The sequence below is a fragment of the Marmota marmota genome, unplaced genomic scaffold (assembly GCF_001458135.2).
Source record: "Marmota marmota marmota unplaced genomic scaffold, marMar, whole genome shotgun sequence".
Taxonomy (NCBI): Eukaryota; Metazoa; Chordata; class Mammalia; order Rodentia; family Sciuridae; genus Marmota; species Marmota marmota.
In genome coordinates, this window is record NW_026000005.1 from 25,602,557 (window position 1) to 25,620,448 (window position 17,892).

Sequence of the window (17,892 nt, forward strand, 5' to 3'; positions counted from 1 at the left end):
ATAGGCTTTTTTAAAATTTATACCTTACTAATTGATTTTTTCCCCTGGCCCTCACATCTTAAATAGTACATTAATGGGGCACTAATATACTGTTTCAAATATTTTATTGCTATGAACCCTGCCTTTTAACAACTTTTGGATGGGAACCCACTGTAGAAAACTAAGGACAAGCAGCACTGTCTTGAGGTGGACTGGGTGTGGAAGTCTGCCTTCCTTAGTCTCTTGATGCCTCCACCCCACTACTTAACCTTGGCTTCAAGGCTTTTACATTTTAGCATGATTTTCTTTTTTTCCCCTACTTTTTTTATTGATGCATTATAGTTGTACATAATGATGAGATCTGCTGCTATACATCCGTACATGCAATGCACACAATCTAACAATCCAGTTTGACCAATGTCACTCCCCAGCACTTCCCCTTCCCTCCGCACCTCCCACCCCTTGATCCCTTTCCTCTATTGATCTCTCTTTGTTAGGAGAAGCCTTTGAGTTTTGATATGATTTTCTCTCCACTAAGTGATTATAACATTGTAATTAATGTTGCCTTCTAGAATTCCCTCTTTATATAAATTTTTATGTTTTTGGTTTATGTCATATCATGCCAAGTCTTTGTTATTCAAATAAACATTTGTTGAATTATGTGTCCCGCAATGCTGTAAATACCAGGACATGGGAGGTTCTTGTGAAACCTACCTTCTGCCGGTATAAAAAGGCAAATAAGTAAATAAACATGTTAGATTGCATAAAGAAAGCTCCTGTGGAAAAAAAGGATGGCGTAGGAGCGTTAGCCAGGGTGATCAGCTGTGTTTTCCTAGGATAAGGAAAGATACACATAAGAAGGAACTAGTTTGTGAACAGTAAATGTAGAAGCTTGGCTTCTGCCAGAAATGGAAGGAAAGCAAGGAGAGTGGAAAAGATTCAACAAAATGTCAGGAATCAGGTCAGGTAGGAACTTGCAGCCATGGTAAGAAGTTTGGATTTCATCGTACCTTCATTTTAATTCTGATAACCCTTCAAAACATTTTCCTATTTGCACAGTTATTGTAATTATTATTTTCTTGTAGATTTATCCGTTGATTTATATCCAGTGATGGATATTTAGATTTTGGAAGTTTTTTATTATTTTATTAGCATGGTAGTGAATATCTTTGTGCATTTTAAACAGTGTTTCTTGATTGAGGTAACTCCTTAGCATAAGTTCCCATCAGTAGGATTACCTTTTATAAGGTATCGTAGCTTCCAAGGGGCTCCCAACAGATAGAATACAGTTGGAGGTCAAAATATCACTTTTCAAAAGAGCGGGTTGAAGGCCAGAGCTCAATGTGAGGGCTAAATGAGTCTCTTCATAAATCTTGGTTCTCTAACAGGGTACTGATAAAATCAGGTCCATTATGACCTCTCCCTGCAGGGGTAGGTCTGTCATGGAGAAGTAGTAGAGAATGCATGATTTATGTGGGCAGACTTGCTTCTAAGAGAAGAATGACAGAACAGAGCTAGAATGCCTAGTTTTTCTTCCCAAACTTATCTGCCAATCACCAATCACTCCACTTCCATGTGGTAGAAGTGAATCAAGGAGCGGAACAGCTGGAGTTAACACTGAGTGAGCTCTGTTCACTGGAAAAAAACACAAGGAGAGAAAGAAATATACATAACCATTTTTAAAGGTCTGTATATGTATTATCTAAGGCTTAATTCAAAGGGACCCTTTCAATGATATGGTATAGGGAAGTATATTCAGGCTGTGTGTGTGTGTGTGTGTGTGTGTGTGTGGAGAGAGAGAGAGAGAGAGAGAGAGAGATTGATTTTCATGCATATCTGTTTCTTATATTTAAATATATAAAATAAATATATAAACAGGTTTCTTTGCAGTTTTTCTATAACATAATGACAGAGTATGAGAACTGTGTGTTCTCCTTTTCTTGACAAATGTACTGACAATCCTGATAAACTATTTCACTGAATTATATTGTTAGTTTTGTAGAATAATATTATTTTTATAACCATCATAGATGGTTTTAGTTCTTTGTATTCAGTCTTTTTGGAAGTATAGTTTTCTCATTCCAATTTTTAACTCCTGATTTGCCATGAATTTACTGAATATAAGGCTTTTATAATAGGGCCTCTTTGTTCAACCTGATAGTCTAATGTCTAAGGAAAACATTTTTTCCTTTTCACTACATTGGCATAAGTTAAACATTTTACAGTTAAATTAATTTCTCATTGGCATATTAGAATAGAATATTTTCTTATTATTATCATGTAAAACATGATCAGAATGTTTTCCAAATGGACAATTGGAGTAGGAGTTAAAGTCTCTCAAAATTTTTCTTCTCTTCTTTCAGAGACAGTAAACTTTGAATCTAATTGAGACTGATAATTTTTAAGAAAATAGAATCTCTATAAATCAGTATCTATAGGTATTTTTTAATTTGCTATTTTTAGTTATATATGACAGTTGAGTATATTTTGACATATTTATATAAACATGAAATATCTTATTTTAATTAGGATCCTGTCACCTGCAACCTGTGTGAGGATGGAATAAGTAACCCTCTGAGGTGTGGGCTGGTTGGAAATAAAGAGTCTGAAAAAGTAATATCAAGAAATAAAGCATGGGGCTGTGGTTGTGGCTCAGGGGTAGAGCGCTTGCCTCACACAAGCGAGACCCTGGGTTCGATCCTTAGCACCACATAAAAATAAATAAATAAAACAAAGGTATTTGTCTAACTACAACTAAAAAATAAATTAAAAAAAAAAGAAAGAAAGCAAGCAAAGATTCAGGAAAATATTTGAAGAAGAGGCTTGATGGGTGGAAGAGACCTGATAGGTCTGATCCTAACAATGGGAAAAGCTCAGGAATGCTGTATTTATAGTGAAATGCACCAAAGGGATTCAGTGAGGAGCTTCTTCAGGAAAACAGGATAAGAATGGGGAAAACAAGTTGTTTGGGGCTTAGCAGGTTATGCCCATCTCCAAGTGGCTGTGTTTGAACCTAGTGCTGTGAGCTGAGGCAGGGAATCAGCATGATCTGGGCTTTCTTAGACCAGGGAATTTCACCCAGGAGTCTCCCAAAAAGTAGCCTCCCTGCCTTATGATGGTTCAATCAAGCCCATAATTTATACACAACTTCCAAATTCCCCCCTTATTTACTTTTTAAATGAAAGCAGTGTGCACTTACTTGGAATTCCTGGATCTTTGTTCTGAGAGGAGGACAAACTATTATCACGACACAAAAAAGAATTAGTAGCAAACATATCATTTCAGTAATATGCCATGCAGAATGCTTTAACATATTTCCAGGAGTAAAGCCATTTAATTCATGAAGTATTTGTGTAGCTGGAGATGCAGGGACCATGAGATCAATTTTGCTTTTCTGAATATCCTGGATGTGATGATGTAACTTCACAAGGTCCAAGTTATTATTATTGCTATGCCAAATGCCCACTAGATGATTTTTTGACCTTTTCCCAATCCCACTGGGAAGCATTATTTTGTCTGCAGCATTGCAAACATATTTATAGCTGGCATGACGGCTAAGCCTTTGTTCAAATTTGAGAGTAGAAATTTTATTTCCTATATTTATGACAGTAGCTTTCAAAGCATTTAATTTAGTCTCAATCTTTTCATCAATATTTACCTAATACCTTCCAAGAATTATGAGGCTGAAAGCTCACCTGTGTCTGGTTAGCTGAGCATGTATCCGTTGCAAAACTTGAATCCGGGCATAAGCATATCATGGCCCTGAAATGTTAGCTGGGAGTAAGGCAAAGGAGGGTTGATGAAGAATCAGAGTTCCTTTCCCTCTATTATACCTAGTGATGCAATTAGTCAGATTACACCTTTTACAAGTTACATGACATTTATTATCTTTTTTCTTTACTCTTAGATTTCTAGTAATTAAAGCGTAGGAGACTAGATAGGCTTACAGGCCATAGCAGAAGCCCTCCTTCCAGTTCCTGCCTTTAGAGCCATCCATATAATGGAGAAAATCTGAGGCTGTTATTAAATGTCACAGATCTTTTTGCATGTCACCTTCATTGAAAGTTAGAATATTACCAACGAATACTCCAGGGGTCATGGCATCCAGATGTAGCTGTCTCTTATCAATTCTTGGAGACCAATCCAAAATCTGTCCACCATTTCTAGAAACTTTATGTTGCATTGACAAGGCATCTGTGCATTCCATCCATTTAGGGAAGGTGCCAAATTCTATTGCAAAACTATTAGGGCAGCAAGGTACTGGTGGATGTTCCCTGGAAATAATTGGCCTGTTATGGGAAAGTCCCATACTAATCCTAAGATCTTAAGTACCAAGGGCCAGTATGATTGGTTGATCCAGGTCTCTTATTTGATGTCTTTTACTCAAAAGTTATTTTAAACAGCCAGCATGTTTATCATGAGACTAACATATAGGTGGATTCTCACTGTAGCCAGTATGATTAAATCCAGTGGCATGAATAGGTGTAATGTGTTTGTCTGTGAAACTTCCCATTATATGAATATCATTAGTAAATACTGGGATGGATTCTTCAGTCCACACAGCTCGATGTCCTAAATGTGGATCTGGGAAATGGGTCCAATAAGTTTCTCCGTGGACTCCACTTACCTGACAGCTCAATAGAACCAGCATAACCACAAACATTGAGATTGGAGTCGTAATACCTCCTTGTTGTTGAACCATCTGCTCAGCCTAAAGTGTCAGGTCCTTCAGTCGTCTCCATGATGACAGGTTGGGTTTTCTGGAAATATACAAGCATAGCTTCTACCCTATATTATTACTGAATCTTGTTTATTGTATTGCTGCATGTGTGGCTCAGAAGCAGTGAGAATTTTAATATCATAATTAAAAAAATTGTTTTAAAGATTTTGTGAGATTTAGTGGGGTTATGTGGGGGCTCTGTCCTCCCCCCACCTTTTTTTAAATTGTAGGAAAAGGTTGATATAAGCTGGAACATCATTAGCTTTAAATTGTAGAGAATGGCCCAGCACTGTACAAGTATTTAAACAGTACAAAGTGACTTAATAAATATTTTTATTTGGCCAGGAAAATTAGCAGAAGTTACCTGTTAGGCATGTGAGGATTGTAAAGTCAATGTTGTTGAGCTAAAGAGGGCACCATAGTAAAAGAAGACCTAGTTTTTACCAACAGACTATGATATTTTCTATTAATGGGCTGAGCAACAAAATATGAAATGGGGTCGGTATAGATACTAAAAGCCAGTTTTATGACCTTATTATCTTAAATTAACTTAAGTTATATTAGAATTTGTACTTGTGTAAGGTATTAACAGATAATAGTTGTAAAGTTTGTAAGGAAAATACAATATGAAACTAACAAGAGTAAAAACATATTTAATTTTTATAATAGTTTGAACCTTTACTTATTTATATATAGTATTTTTTGTTTATTTTAGGAATGTAATAATTTTTATAACAAAAATCTGTATTTTGAACTTAATTTTAAATGAACTTGAATAATTATTTTAATCTTGAATGAGATAAGAGGCAGTCTTAAATGAGGTGGCCTCTTGGCAAATCTTAGGTGAGGTGCTTTAATTTGAAACTAATCTTAGTTTCTTACTTGAATATTATTTTATAAAACTTTTATATAACATTTTATGTATAATTTTTGAATTAATATGAATTGGTTAACATAATGTAACATGAAACAGACAAGTTAAGAGAGCTTTTAACCCCCTCTTTGAGGGAAAGTAGCAAAAGTTTTATATCTCATATTGTTAACCTTTAAATAAGTTAGGCTCTCTTTATTGTCCTTTAGAAATATAATTAAGTTTACTTCTCAGTGTAGAGAGTAACATAAAATTCTATAACTTATGTTTATTCAATTATAGAATATTAAATGACATAACTAAATTTCCAACTAAATTTTTATATTTGTATAAGTTTGTAAGAGACCACTTGTGGAAAGCTTTAGTATGGAGAGCATCAGCTTAGTAAAATCTTGTAAAGACTTGTTTATTTGGGAAATAAAAATTTATTTAGTAGATGTAAAAATCAATAACAGTATCACAATTACGCTGATTTTTTAATATTAAACAAATTAAGCTTTTAAAAAAAATTTTGAAATCTGGAATGTAATGTGATACTTTAAAACAACAGTTATTGTTTTACCAATATTGTACAAATCTTAATTCCTTTAAAACTAGTTTTTCTAAATAATAAAACTCCACAGACATAAGAAATTATTTTATTTGAATGAGAGTCGATTAATGTTTTAAGTGTTTCTTTCTTCTCTCATTCTTTATTTAGAAGGCCCAATTAACAGGGGTCTGTGTAAAGAACTTATCTGTACTTGTAAATAGGTCTTATGTCAGAAACAGCACAAAGCCAAGCTTTTCTTTTTAAAAGAGTAAAACATTTTAAGTAACCTTAGTTGATTGTGTTAATTATATATAACCAATTTAATTACATTTAAAATTTTTGAAATGTATTTTTTAAAAATTTCTTTTTTATAGTTGTAGATGGACAGCATGCCTTTATTTTATTTATTTTTATGTGATGCTAAGGATCGAACCCAGTGCCTCACACATGCTAGGCAAGTGCTCTGCCACTGAGCTACAGCCCTAGCCCTTGAAATGTATTTTGTACAAATTTTATTTTAATTTTCTTAGTCATTTACAGCCTTTTACTTTAACAAGTGAAAAATTTGTTAGACCCTTATAAATAAATCACATCTGACAGAAAAGAAGCTTACGTCCCAGCAACTCCATTCTCAGAACATAGAGAACAAAGGAATTATAGACCTTTTTTATATTAATCAAATTACAAACACATCTAACATTTAAATACATTTTAGTTAAGAATGCTTGATGTTTCTATATTTAGTAGATGATATTTTAGCATTGTTTGTAAATTAATAAGTATCTCCTTTAATAAAGACTTATATAATTAATCCCATTTATCTTAAATTTAACTTATTCTTAACTGTAAAAGCCAAGACATCAAACAAATGTAGATAACAGTGCTAATCATCTCTTTCCTATTGAATAAAATTGTTAGAAGCAAATGGATATAAAATAGGAATTAGCAACTTTATTAATTATCTGATCAGCTGGAAAAACCTGGGTTAATAATTTTAAAGACATCTTTATTTTTATCTGTTTACCCAATTTAAATTGAACCTTTTTTTAAATCGCATGAATGAAAGGTATTTGGATCCATTTTTTAAAAATTTTAATTAATGAATGCTCTTTCACCTATATGCCAGTTTTGGTACCCTGTGAATAACATATAGACAGGCAACAATAAAAACACTATAGATGAAGAATCAAAACAAGAAACAAAGATTCATAACTTTTATAAGTGAGGCTCCGCAGGTAGGAAACAAGACTACAGATTTTTATCAAAGCTTTTATTAGATTTGACCTGTTAGAAATTAAGATATTAGAGCCAATCAGACTTTTATATGATTTAATTATAAGGCAGGCCTGTGTGGATGGAATAGCAAGTCTAAAATCTGATAATCATGAGGACATTGAAATAAAATATTGCAGATTGCTGGCTTATTGTCCTGATGATTGCTAGATTCACCCCCAGCATCAGTCCCTCCTGGAACTGGCCTTTGAACAAAGAGTGAAAAAAACCTGCATAGCTAAATAAAACTGATTAGAAAAATACATGAACTTAGAAACATCCAAAGAATGCAAAAGCCTGTAAAAAAAATCCTTGTTTTAAAGGAAAAGAAAACGTGTACGTTTAGGATCTTTCCATATTTCCTCTCCCGGTGCTGTAGAATTAGAAAAAGAGGTTATTAACAAAGAAGCGTGGTCAAATCAGAAACAGTTTGAGTTTTAAGGTAAACTCTTTTGATGTTGTTGTTGTAAATCCTGTAGGATCACAGCGGCAGCACAGATATAGTTTTGGTTTGTTTTTACAACGAGGCAGCAGCCTGCAGTTTGTGGCCAAATCACTGTTAAAATATCTCCCTCTGGAGTTTTATCTCCTGGAAGGTTGAAAAGTTCTTCTAAAAAGCATCGTGGAGTTTTGGCTCCTTCCTTCACTTCCTCTTTCTGCTCTCATAAGCAAAGACTGAGAAGGGAGAGGGTAGAGAAAAATGCAGGGGGCTGAAGATTCTCCCTTAGTTTTTTGTATTCTTTAAAACCAGAAATTGAGTCAGAAACCAAACATTTTCCATATTACAAGGTGGATAAAGACAATTTTTAAACCACAAGATAAATGCTCCCACAGGAATTTTATCCGGTCTCTGGGCTGGAGAACTAACACATAGCTGTTTATCAAATTTCTTCCTTTCCTGGGCTGCACTCTCTGTAGGCAAAGAAGCTTCAGAAGCCAGGCAGTCTGGTAGCCTCTGACAGCATTCTTTTTTGTTGTTGTTCTAATTAGTTATAGATGACAGTAGAATACATTTTGGCACATTGTACACAAATGGAGCATAACTTCTCATTCCTCTGGCTGTACATGGTGCAGAATAACTCCAGTAGTGTAATCATACATGTATATAGGGTAATAATATCTGTCTTATTTTACCATCCTTCCCATCCCCACAGACCCACTCCTCCCCTCACTTCCCTCTACACAAAGTTCCTTCATTCCCCCACCTCCGTCCCACTATGGATCAGCATCCGCTTATCAGAGAAAACATTCAGCTGTTGGTTTTTTGGGATTGGCTTATTTCACTTAGCATGATATTCTCTAGTTCCATCCACTTACCTGCAAATGCCATAATTTCATTCATCTTTAAGGCTGAGTAATATTCCATTGTGGATATATTCCACATTTTTTTTTATCCATTTATCTCTTGAAGGGCATCTAGGTTGGTCCCATAGTTTAGTTATTGTGAATTGAGCTGCTACAAACATTGATGTGGCTGTGTCACTGTAGTATGCTGTTTTTAAATCCTTTGCGTATAGACTGAGGAGTGGGAGAGCTGGGTCAAATGGTTGTTCCATTCCAAGTTTTCTGAGGTGTTTCTATATTGCTTTCCAAAGTGGATGCACCAATTTGCAGTCTCACCAGCAATGGATGAATGTACCTTTTCTCCAACATCCTCACCAACACTTATTATTGCTTATATTCTTGATAATTGCCATTCTGAGTGAAGTGAGATGAAATCTTAGATTAGTTTTGATGTGCATTTCTTTAATTGTTAGAGATGATGAACATTTTTTCATATGTTTGTTCATTGATTATATTTCTTGTTTTGTTCAGCTCCTTAGCCCATTTATTGACTGAGTTATTTGATTTTTTGGTGTTAAGTTTTTTTTTTAGTTCTTTATTTATATATCCTGGAGATTAGTGTTCTCTCTGATGTGTATAAGACAAAAATTTGCTCCCAAAATGTAATCCCTCTCTTCATCCCATTGATTGTATCTTTTCTTATTTATTTTTTATTTGTAGTTGGACATAATACCTTTATTTTATTTATTATATGTGGTGCTGAGGATTGAACCCAGGGCCTCACACGTGTTAGGCATGTGCTCTACCACTGAGCCACAACCCCAGCCCCTGATTGTTTCTTTTGCTAAGATGAAAATTTTTTAGTTTGAATCCATCACATTTATTGATTCTTGATATTACTTCTTGTGCTTTAAGAATCTTGTTAAGGAAGTCAGGTCCTAAGCCAACTTGATGAAGATTTGGGCCTACTTTTTCTTCTAGTAGGCACAGGGTCTCTGTTATAGTGTCTAAGTCTTTGACCCACTTGGAGTTGATTTTGAGCAGGGAGAGAGAGGTTTAATTTTATTTGCTACATATAGATTTCCAGTTTTCCCATCACCATTTGTTGAATAGGCAGGTTATCTTTTCTCCAATGTATGTTTTTGGCACCTTTGTCTCGTATGAGATAACCATATTTATGTGGGTCTGTGTCTTTTATTTTGTACCATTGGTCTACAAGTCTATTTTGGTACTAATACCATGCCTTTTTTGTTACTATTGCTCTATAGTATGTATCCTTTAAAGTCTGATATTATGATGCCTCTTGCTTCACTCCTCTTGCTGAGGATTGCTTTGGCCATTCTGGGTCTTTTATTTTTCCAAATGGGATCATGATTGCTTTTTCTAGTTCTATGAAGAATGTCATTGGGATTTTAATAGGATGGCATTAAATCTGTGTAACAGTTTTGGTAGTATGGCCATTTTGACTATATTAATTCTGCCTATCCAAGAGCGTGGGAGATCTTTCCATCTTCTAAAGTCTTCTTCAATTTCTTTCTTTAGTGTTCGATATTTTTCATTGTAGAGGTCTTTTACCTCTTTTGTTAGATTGATTTCCAAGTATTTTATTTTCGAGGCTATTGTGAATGGGGCGGTTTTCCTAATTTCTCTTGCAGTGTATTAATCACATATACATAGAAATGCATTTGATTTATGGATATTGATTTTTATATGCTGCTACTTTGCTGACTTCACTTATTAGTTCTAGAAGTTTTCTGGTGGAATTTTTTGGATCTTCTAAATATAGAATTATGTCATTGGCAAATAGTGATAGTTTGAGTTCTTTTCCTCCATTCTCTCTCTTTATTTTTTTAATTTTTAATTTTTTTTTAGTTATTGGCGGACACAACATCTTTGTTTGTATGTGGTGCTGAGGATCAAACCCGGGCCGCACGCATGCCAGGCGAGCGCTCTACCGCTTGAGCCACATCCCCAGCCCCTCTCTCTCTCTTTAAATCGACTAGCTACACTTTTCTATGAGGGAGGGCCTGACACCCACCTGACACTTTTTCCATCTGAATTCCTCTCAAGGGTCCCTGTTCCAGGTGCCATCTGTCATCCACAACCTGTATAGGAATGGAATAAGTAACCCTCTGAGGTTCTGGGCCTCCGGGGGAAAAAAAAAAGTATGAAAAAAGTAGTATCAAGAAATAAAGCCAAAGATGCAAGAAAATATTTGGAGCTGGGGCCTGACTGGTGAGGAGACGTGATGGTTCTGATCCTAACAAAGGGAAAAGCCCGCAAATGCTTTATTTATAGTGAAATACACAAAGGTGCCAGAGTACAGCTGCATCAAAATAACGGGGGGGGGGGTGAGGAACAACTTGTGTACATTGATACAGCAGGAGTGGGAGCCGTTTATTGTAGGACAACAGAGGTATATATACATTCCACACAGCTTATCTTAATTAGCATAAACTCGATACAGCAGTCAACCAATAAGAAATCTCCACACTTAATGACTTGCTGGCTTTACTTCACAAACCACTCCCTCTGGCAAAATGCCAGGCGCCATCCAGACTTGTTTACAGACTCTAACATTTGCTAGGCGCCATCGTGACTTGTTTACAGACTCTAATACAAAGGGATTCAGTGAGGAGCTTCTTCGGGAAAACAGGATAAGAATAGGGAAAACAAGTCGTCTGGGGCTTGGCAGGTTACACCCATCTCCAGGTAGCTGTGTTTGAACCTAGGGTTGTGAGCTGAGACAGGATGCCAGGAGGGTCTGGGCTTTCTTGAACTGGGGAACTTTACCCAAGAATTCCCAGAAAAATAACCTCCCTGCCTTATGATGGCTCAAGCAAATCCATAATTTATGCACGGCTTCCAACAGGATCCTAGTCTTGTGGATGGACATGATGTGGAGATTCACTGTGGTGTATTCCTTCATGTCCACAGGAAAGTCATGTTAGACTTAGTTCACAGTCTTTCATATTCCTATTCCCCCTTCTTTCCCTTCATTCCCCTTTGTCAAATCTGCTGAACTTCTATTCAGTTGACTGCTGTCCTTAGCATCCACATATCATTTGACCTTTGGATTTTTGGGATTGGCTCATTTCACTTACCATGATAGTCTCCAGATTTCTCCATTTACTGGCAAATGCCATAAAGCCATTCTTTTTATGGCTGAATAATATTTCATTATGTGTATCATTACTTTATCTCTTTTGCCTCATGTTTTTGCTTAATTTGATATCAGGTCAGAGTATCTCTGAGCGACTTTTTAAATTCAGTTTATGACAGAATAAATACCGGTACAACTGAGAGAAATCTTTGGTAAAAAATACTAGATGATATAATAAAGATATTTAATAATGTGGGAAATGTTTTTGTTGGCACTAGGAAAGAGGTCATCTAACTGGGTAGTATAGTATATTTTAAACATATTTAAATACTGTTGTACTGTTGAAGATTGCCTTGAGCAACCCTGCCTATACAGCATTAAACCAGGGCAAAGTGACATTTAGTGATGGAACCCATACTCTTCTTAGTGAGAGAGGTACCAGAGTTGTGATTCTTCTGTTTTAAATATCCCTAGAAAATGTAAGAAGCCCCATAATTTCCTTGTTAAACATTTCAGTGATAAGCAACTGGATTTTATTGGCCTAAACTAAAAGCAAATTGTTTAGAAATCTCACGAGGCTATGGCAGTTTGTAATAAGGTTTGTACTAAAGACTTTTTTCTTTAGTAAAGAAAAGAATTTTCCTTCTTTTTAAAAATATTTTTGTTATTGATGGATCTTTATTATCTATTTTTTTATATGTGGTGCTGAGAATCGAACCCAGTGCCTCACACATGCTAGGCAAGTGCTCTACCACTGAGCCACAAACCCAGCCCAGAATTTTTCTTCTTGAAAATTATAACAGTGAAGCATGGCAAATTAATTTTAGGCCCTCATGTGCCTATTCTAGTAGCAACATTTTTTCCCCCACTTCTGTTTACCATGGTTGCATTAGTTTTAGGGTAAGTGAATAATTAATGATGGTTGATTGATGAAATAATGATTGTATTCAGAGTGAGTTTAGATAGATGAAAGAGGCCTCAGGGATCCCTGCTTTTGTGCAGTTGGCTCAGGATTCCAGGTTTTAGTGCCAATAGTTGCATCCTTTAAATACTTACAAACAGGTTTCACGAAAAGCTGTGGTGAATGAAGCTTGCATTACAGTCAGTTATTCTTTAGAACAATCTAGAACTAAAGTATTTTAGCTCAAAGTATTCCTCAGTACTGCTCCTTAAGCATGATAAATTAATTCTATTATCCTTCTGAGATAAACCTGATAAACAGCTTGGTAAAGTGCAGAATAGAATAACTTAATTGTGTCTGTATGAGTCATTCATTTATTTTTCTCAGTCAGTCGATAATAATTAAACACCTACAATATGTCTGATATGGTTCTGAGTGCCAGGAAGGTAGCAGGGTACAAAACCTGCATTGATCTCACATGGATCTCTCCTTATTTTGTTAGGAACAAAAATAATGAATGCAGAAGTATAAAATGTATGAACCGTCAATTGGTGCTAAGTGCTATGGAGAGGAGACAGCGGAGAATGGGGAGTGGAGAATGCCAGCATGGGAGGGAGATGGGCTTTAAAGAGCATGGCAAAGCCTCTTGGAGATTATCGTACTTAGGCCTTTGACTTTTCAGCTCTCTTAAATGCATGCAAAATTTAAGTTCACTTATTCAGAATAACTTTTGGGGAAAACAAAGGATACCTTAAAGAATGATTTGATAAATGGGCCTGTAAGATGCAATAGCCTCGACATCACAGATTGTTCTAGTAAAGAGTTTGCGGCTTGAGAGGTCAGAAGGATCCTGACGATGCTGCATTTATATTGTGTTGAAAAGCAGAGTATTTCTTCTGTTTCAGTAATGCAGCCTAAAGGTGAGCGTCATGGTGTCACATGCAGATTTGACATTTTCATGGAGCTGAGCAAGGTCTTGCAAATTAGTTCCCAAGTGTGTCCACTCCTACATAACAAGCTGATTCATTTCCTTCACTGTCCATTTTAATTCCTTCTACTTTTATCTCCATAGGCAAGTGAATATATTATTCTAGTCCACCTCACGGTAAACAGAGAAGCTTATAAAAAAACAGCCACTTTGTTGGCCTTATTTATTTATTTTACCACGAATAGAATTAATTTGGATAACCTACTTGAGGAGTTGCATGTGTTTTTCTAAATGTTCCTAATTAGATATTCACCAGTTTTTTGCTTTTTTGCATTTTTAAATATTGAGCACAGTGTTTGAATAAGGTGATTAGCATGCCAGACTTTAACTAAAAAGCTGATATTTTTTCAGTGCCCGCCAAATCTTCATAAGCAAGATGGATACGCCTGCAATCAAAATCAGGTATACTGGTCTATAAATTTTAAATATAATTTTAAAAGAATTAGCTTGAAAGGTTTTTGTTTTGTTGATGAATGTAATTTTGAAAGGAAATTATTCAAGAAAATTATTGCAATGAGGTTCTAATTCAGAGTTGCTTCACCTCATACCAAATATTAAATATACTTAACTCTGGTGACAAATTGTCCAAATTGAGGGAACAGAAAACAACAACAACATAATGGCTGAGGAATCAGAAATCTAATTTTTTAAGTCATGACCATTTTTAAATAATTTAAACCTATCCATTATGGGAAAAATGACTTACAATGCTTTTGAATCCATTTTATAACTATAACCATGTACATACTGGAGAAGCTAAATATCATTTTGTATGATACAAAAAAACTGCCAATTTTTGTTTTCCATAAAATTTAAATTTTTAGGCAATTAATTTGGATTTTAAAATACTGTACTATGAGATCTGTTTCAAGTTTGAAATTTTAACTGTGTGGGATTCTCTTAAGATTCTTATTGGTCACTATGAAAATATTAGGGTATGAAATAGGAAAAAAAATTAAAAAAAACTTACCTAGCTGAACCTGAAAGAGACCTTGTCATTGGAATTTGGGGTAAAATGAAACTGGCTGTGTGTGCTTCACAATATGTGCGCTCTTGTCCCCAGGGCCGCTGCTACAACGGCGAGTGCAAGACCAGAGACAACCAGTGTCAGTACATCTGGGGAACAAGTAGGTCACATCTTCCTGCCTGGTGGTCATACATACAGTTTTCTTTTAATATTGTTCTTCTCTGCCACGTATGCTGACAGAGATACACGGTTTGGAATGATGTTTAAAAAGAAAGGAATCTAGAAAAGGGTGAGAATAAAGAGATTAGTGAATCTCAGTCACAAAAAACGATAGAGGGGTTGAAGTGTGGCTTAGAGTGTGAGAGAGGCCCTAGATTCAATCCCCACCTCAAATAGTACAACAAGATACATAATACAAACTATGTAGAAAACAACTACACAAATTGAGGACTTGTCTCAGAACCCAATGGTGTCATTCAGTGATTATGGCTGTCAGAGAAGAATATTGCATCTGCTTGCAAAGATGATTTGAGTGCAGAGGTCAGAGTCATTGTCTTGGCACTTGCACGGTTTACTTTGTACCTTGGCACCAACATGTATCCACACCACCCCCACACCCGCAAGTTAGCTTTCTGTTTTTTACCCCAGAAGAGTGTCAGCCTTGATTTTTAAAATTTGTGTCACTTACTATCTCAGTTCCAGTGAAGAAACGCAGGTATTTCTGAAGAGCAGATAGGTACACGGTCCTGTCTCGGCACATTTCTCAAATGTTCATACACATATTCTCTTGATGACATTTACAATGCCTCTTCTATGAGCTTCAGTTCATGAGAGACAGACAGGAAGCTCAAGAAATGGGTCTTCCTTGCTGAGGGTCATTGGCCAAAAGAAAAGAAAGGACACAAAAGCAAAACAGAACCCCTGGCATGAGTGATTTCAGTTATTAACAAATATCATTTATCTGAGATTTGTGTTCAGTGTTCCAGTTTTCATAGAGGAAAGATAATAGACACTTATCTTTTCAAAGATTGAAATATCAAAACCCAACTACCAGTACAAAATCTCAATGGGCTGACTTTATAATTAATCTCCCAATATTAATATAGAACAGAATTAAGAATGTATGTTAGATTTCCACGTGTCATTTCACTAATTCCTACTGATGATCCTTCCCACTACCTACCCTTAAACTCACCAATGAGAAATTTGTTTCTCACATTAAACAAATTGTATTAGGACCCTTTTTTTTTTTCCAGAACTAGGGATTGAATGAATCTCTTGGTATTCTACCATTGAGCTACATCTCCAACCCCTTTTTATATTTAAAAAAAATTGTGACAGCATTTTGCTTAATTGCCTAAGCTGGTCTTGAATGTATAGTTCTCCCTTCTCAACCTCTCAATTATCTGGGATGACAGGCATGTGCCACTGTGCCTGGCATGTGTTGGAGCTTTTTTGAATAAACCCACAAGAATCATTGCTAAATTTTCAGGAATTTTTTAGCTTAAAATCAGTCCTGGAATATTTATACTACAGAAATTGGCAGATGCTACAAATCAAGGTTTTTCCTTCTTTTTCTGGAGAACCAGTTGTTAAACATTTAGTGATGCACTATTGGTTGTGATTAACAAAAAAAGAACTAAAATTAATTTTCTCCCCTTGCCAATCTCCAACAGAGGCTGCAGGATCTGACAAGTTCTGTTATGAAAAGCTGAACACAGAAGGCACAGAGAAGGGAAACTGCGGCAAGGATGGAGACCGGTGGATCCAGTGCAGCAAACAGTGAGTGCTCAGTTTTGGAGCATAATGACTGCACTTGGAGGTCCCGATGCAAATATAGAATGAGAACAAGACAAATATTACTTGCTTTTTAAAAAATATTTGTTTTTTAGTTTTAGGTGGACATAATATCTTTATTTTTATGTGGTGCTGAGGATTGAACCCAGTGCCTCATGCATGCTAGGCAAGCACTGTACCACTGAGGCACAACCCCAGCCCATGTTACTCATTTTTATAAATGTCTGGCTACTCAAAAATTGAAGCATGCATTTGAAAAATTCAGTGGTGTATCTGGTGTCAAATGATAATAGGCAAAACTGATACTATGCAACAGACTCAGCCTTTCGATAAAACTCAGAAAATCCTCATATGCTGTATTTCTGTATTTTACCTGATTCTTGTTTTGAAGTGATACTTTGCCAAAATATTACAAATGAATATCAGGTTTTAATTTCCTACTTTAGCTAGAATATTTGACCTATGAATGTGCTATTTGCTATTATACACAGAGTTGAAGAGGTAAATTATATAGACTGTATATTTTGGAGTCTATTCAAAGTATACTAATAATATATTTTTAGTCATTTCACATGTGCAGCACCTTTTGATTTAATTAGCCATCAAATATCTATATCAGATATCAGAGGCTTTTCCCTTCTAAAAAACATCTGGTTAGCACATATTAGAGACATCCTTACTCAGGAAGGGAGAGGCTTTTAGTATACATCGATTATATTTCCCTTGGGTTTGTTGACGAAAGTTAGAATTGTGATTCAATAGTTTATTCAGGTTAATCCAGTGATCCAAGTCAGTTGACTTAGTTATAAGTCAAAACTCCTCTATTTCTTTCCCCTAACAGTGAGGATTTTTCTCTTAATTTTTGGTACCAGGGATTGAACTCAGGGCACTTGACCACTGAGCCACTCCCAAGCCCTATTTTGTATTTTATTTAGAGACAGGGTCTCACTGAGTCGCTTAGCACCTCACTTTTGCTGAGGTTTGCTTTGAACTTGTGATCCTCCTGCCTCAGTTTCCTGATCCACTGGGATTACAGGTGTCTGCCACCATAGCTGCTCTCCCAGTTTTGAAGTAGAGCAAGGGAAGTTCTGTTTCTCCTGTTAATGATCTCTATGCTATACTTCATGAAAGTCTGCAATTCCACATAGTGTTTGATAGTGAATAAGGCCTTACCAGGCAATGAGTCTTTGACTATCATTTCTTTAAAATTAAACCAAAATGACAGGGAACAGTTTCCCTGATGATTACAAGTGAGGTATATATATGCTATGATGTTGAGCCTCAGTTCTTGAGGTGCTAGGGAGAAGCAGGGAGAGGTCTGGTGTGGTGAAAACTCATGGGGTTGGGTATCTCCAAATTGATTAGCTTTATCATTAACTCCATGTCTTAGACAAATCTGATCATTTCTCCTTGTCTCTGTAACTTTAAAAAGTTACAGAGACAAGGGAGGCATTGGATTAGATCATTGTAAAAGATAG

The 17,892-nt window shown here is 35.8% G+C and overlaps 1 protein-coding gene across 1 annotated transcript in view; it reads left to right on the plus strand.

The window, feature by feature from the left end:
- Positions 1-17,892, plus strand: part of Adam23 (ADAM metallopeptidase domain 23) — a 170,300-nt gene that overhangs the window by 122,138 nt on the left and 30,270 nt on the right. Inside the window, exons 19-21 of the mRNA XM_015480982.2 lie at positions 14,002-14,052; positions 14,714-14,777; positions 16,294-16,399. Of these exons, the coding sequence (XP_015336468.2) occupies positions 14,002-14,052; positions 14,714-14,777; positions 16,294-16,399 (221 nt within the window). The remainder of the gene's footprint in view (positions 1-14,001; positions 14,053-14,713; positions 14,778-16,293; positions 16,400-17,892) is intronic.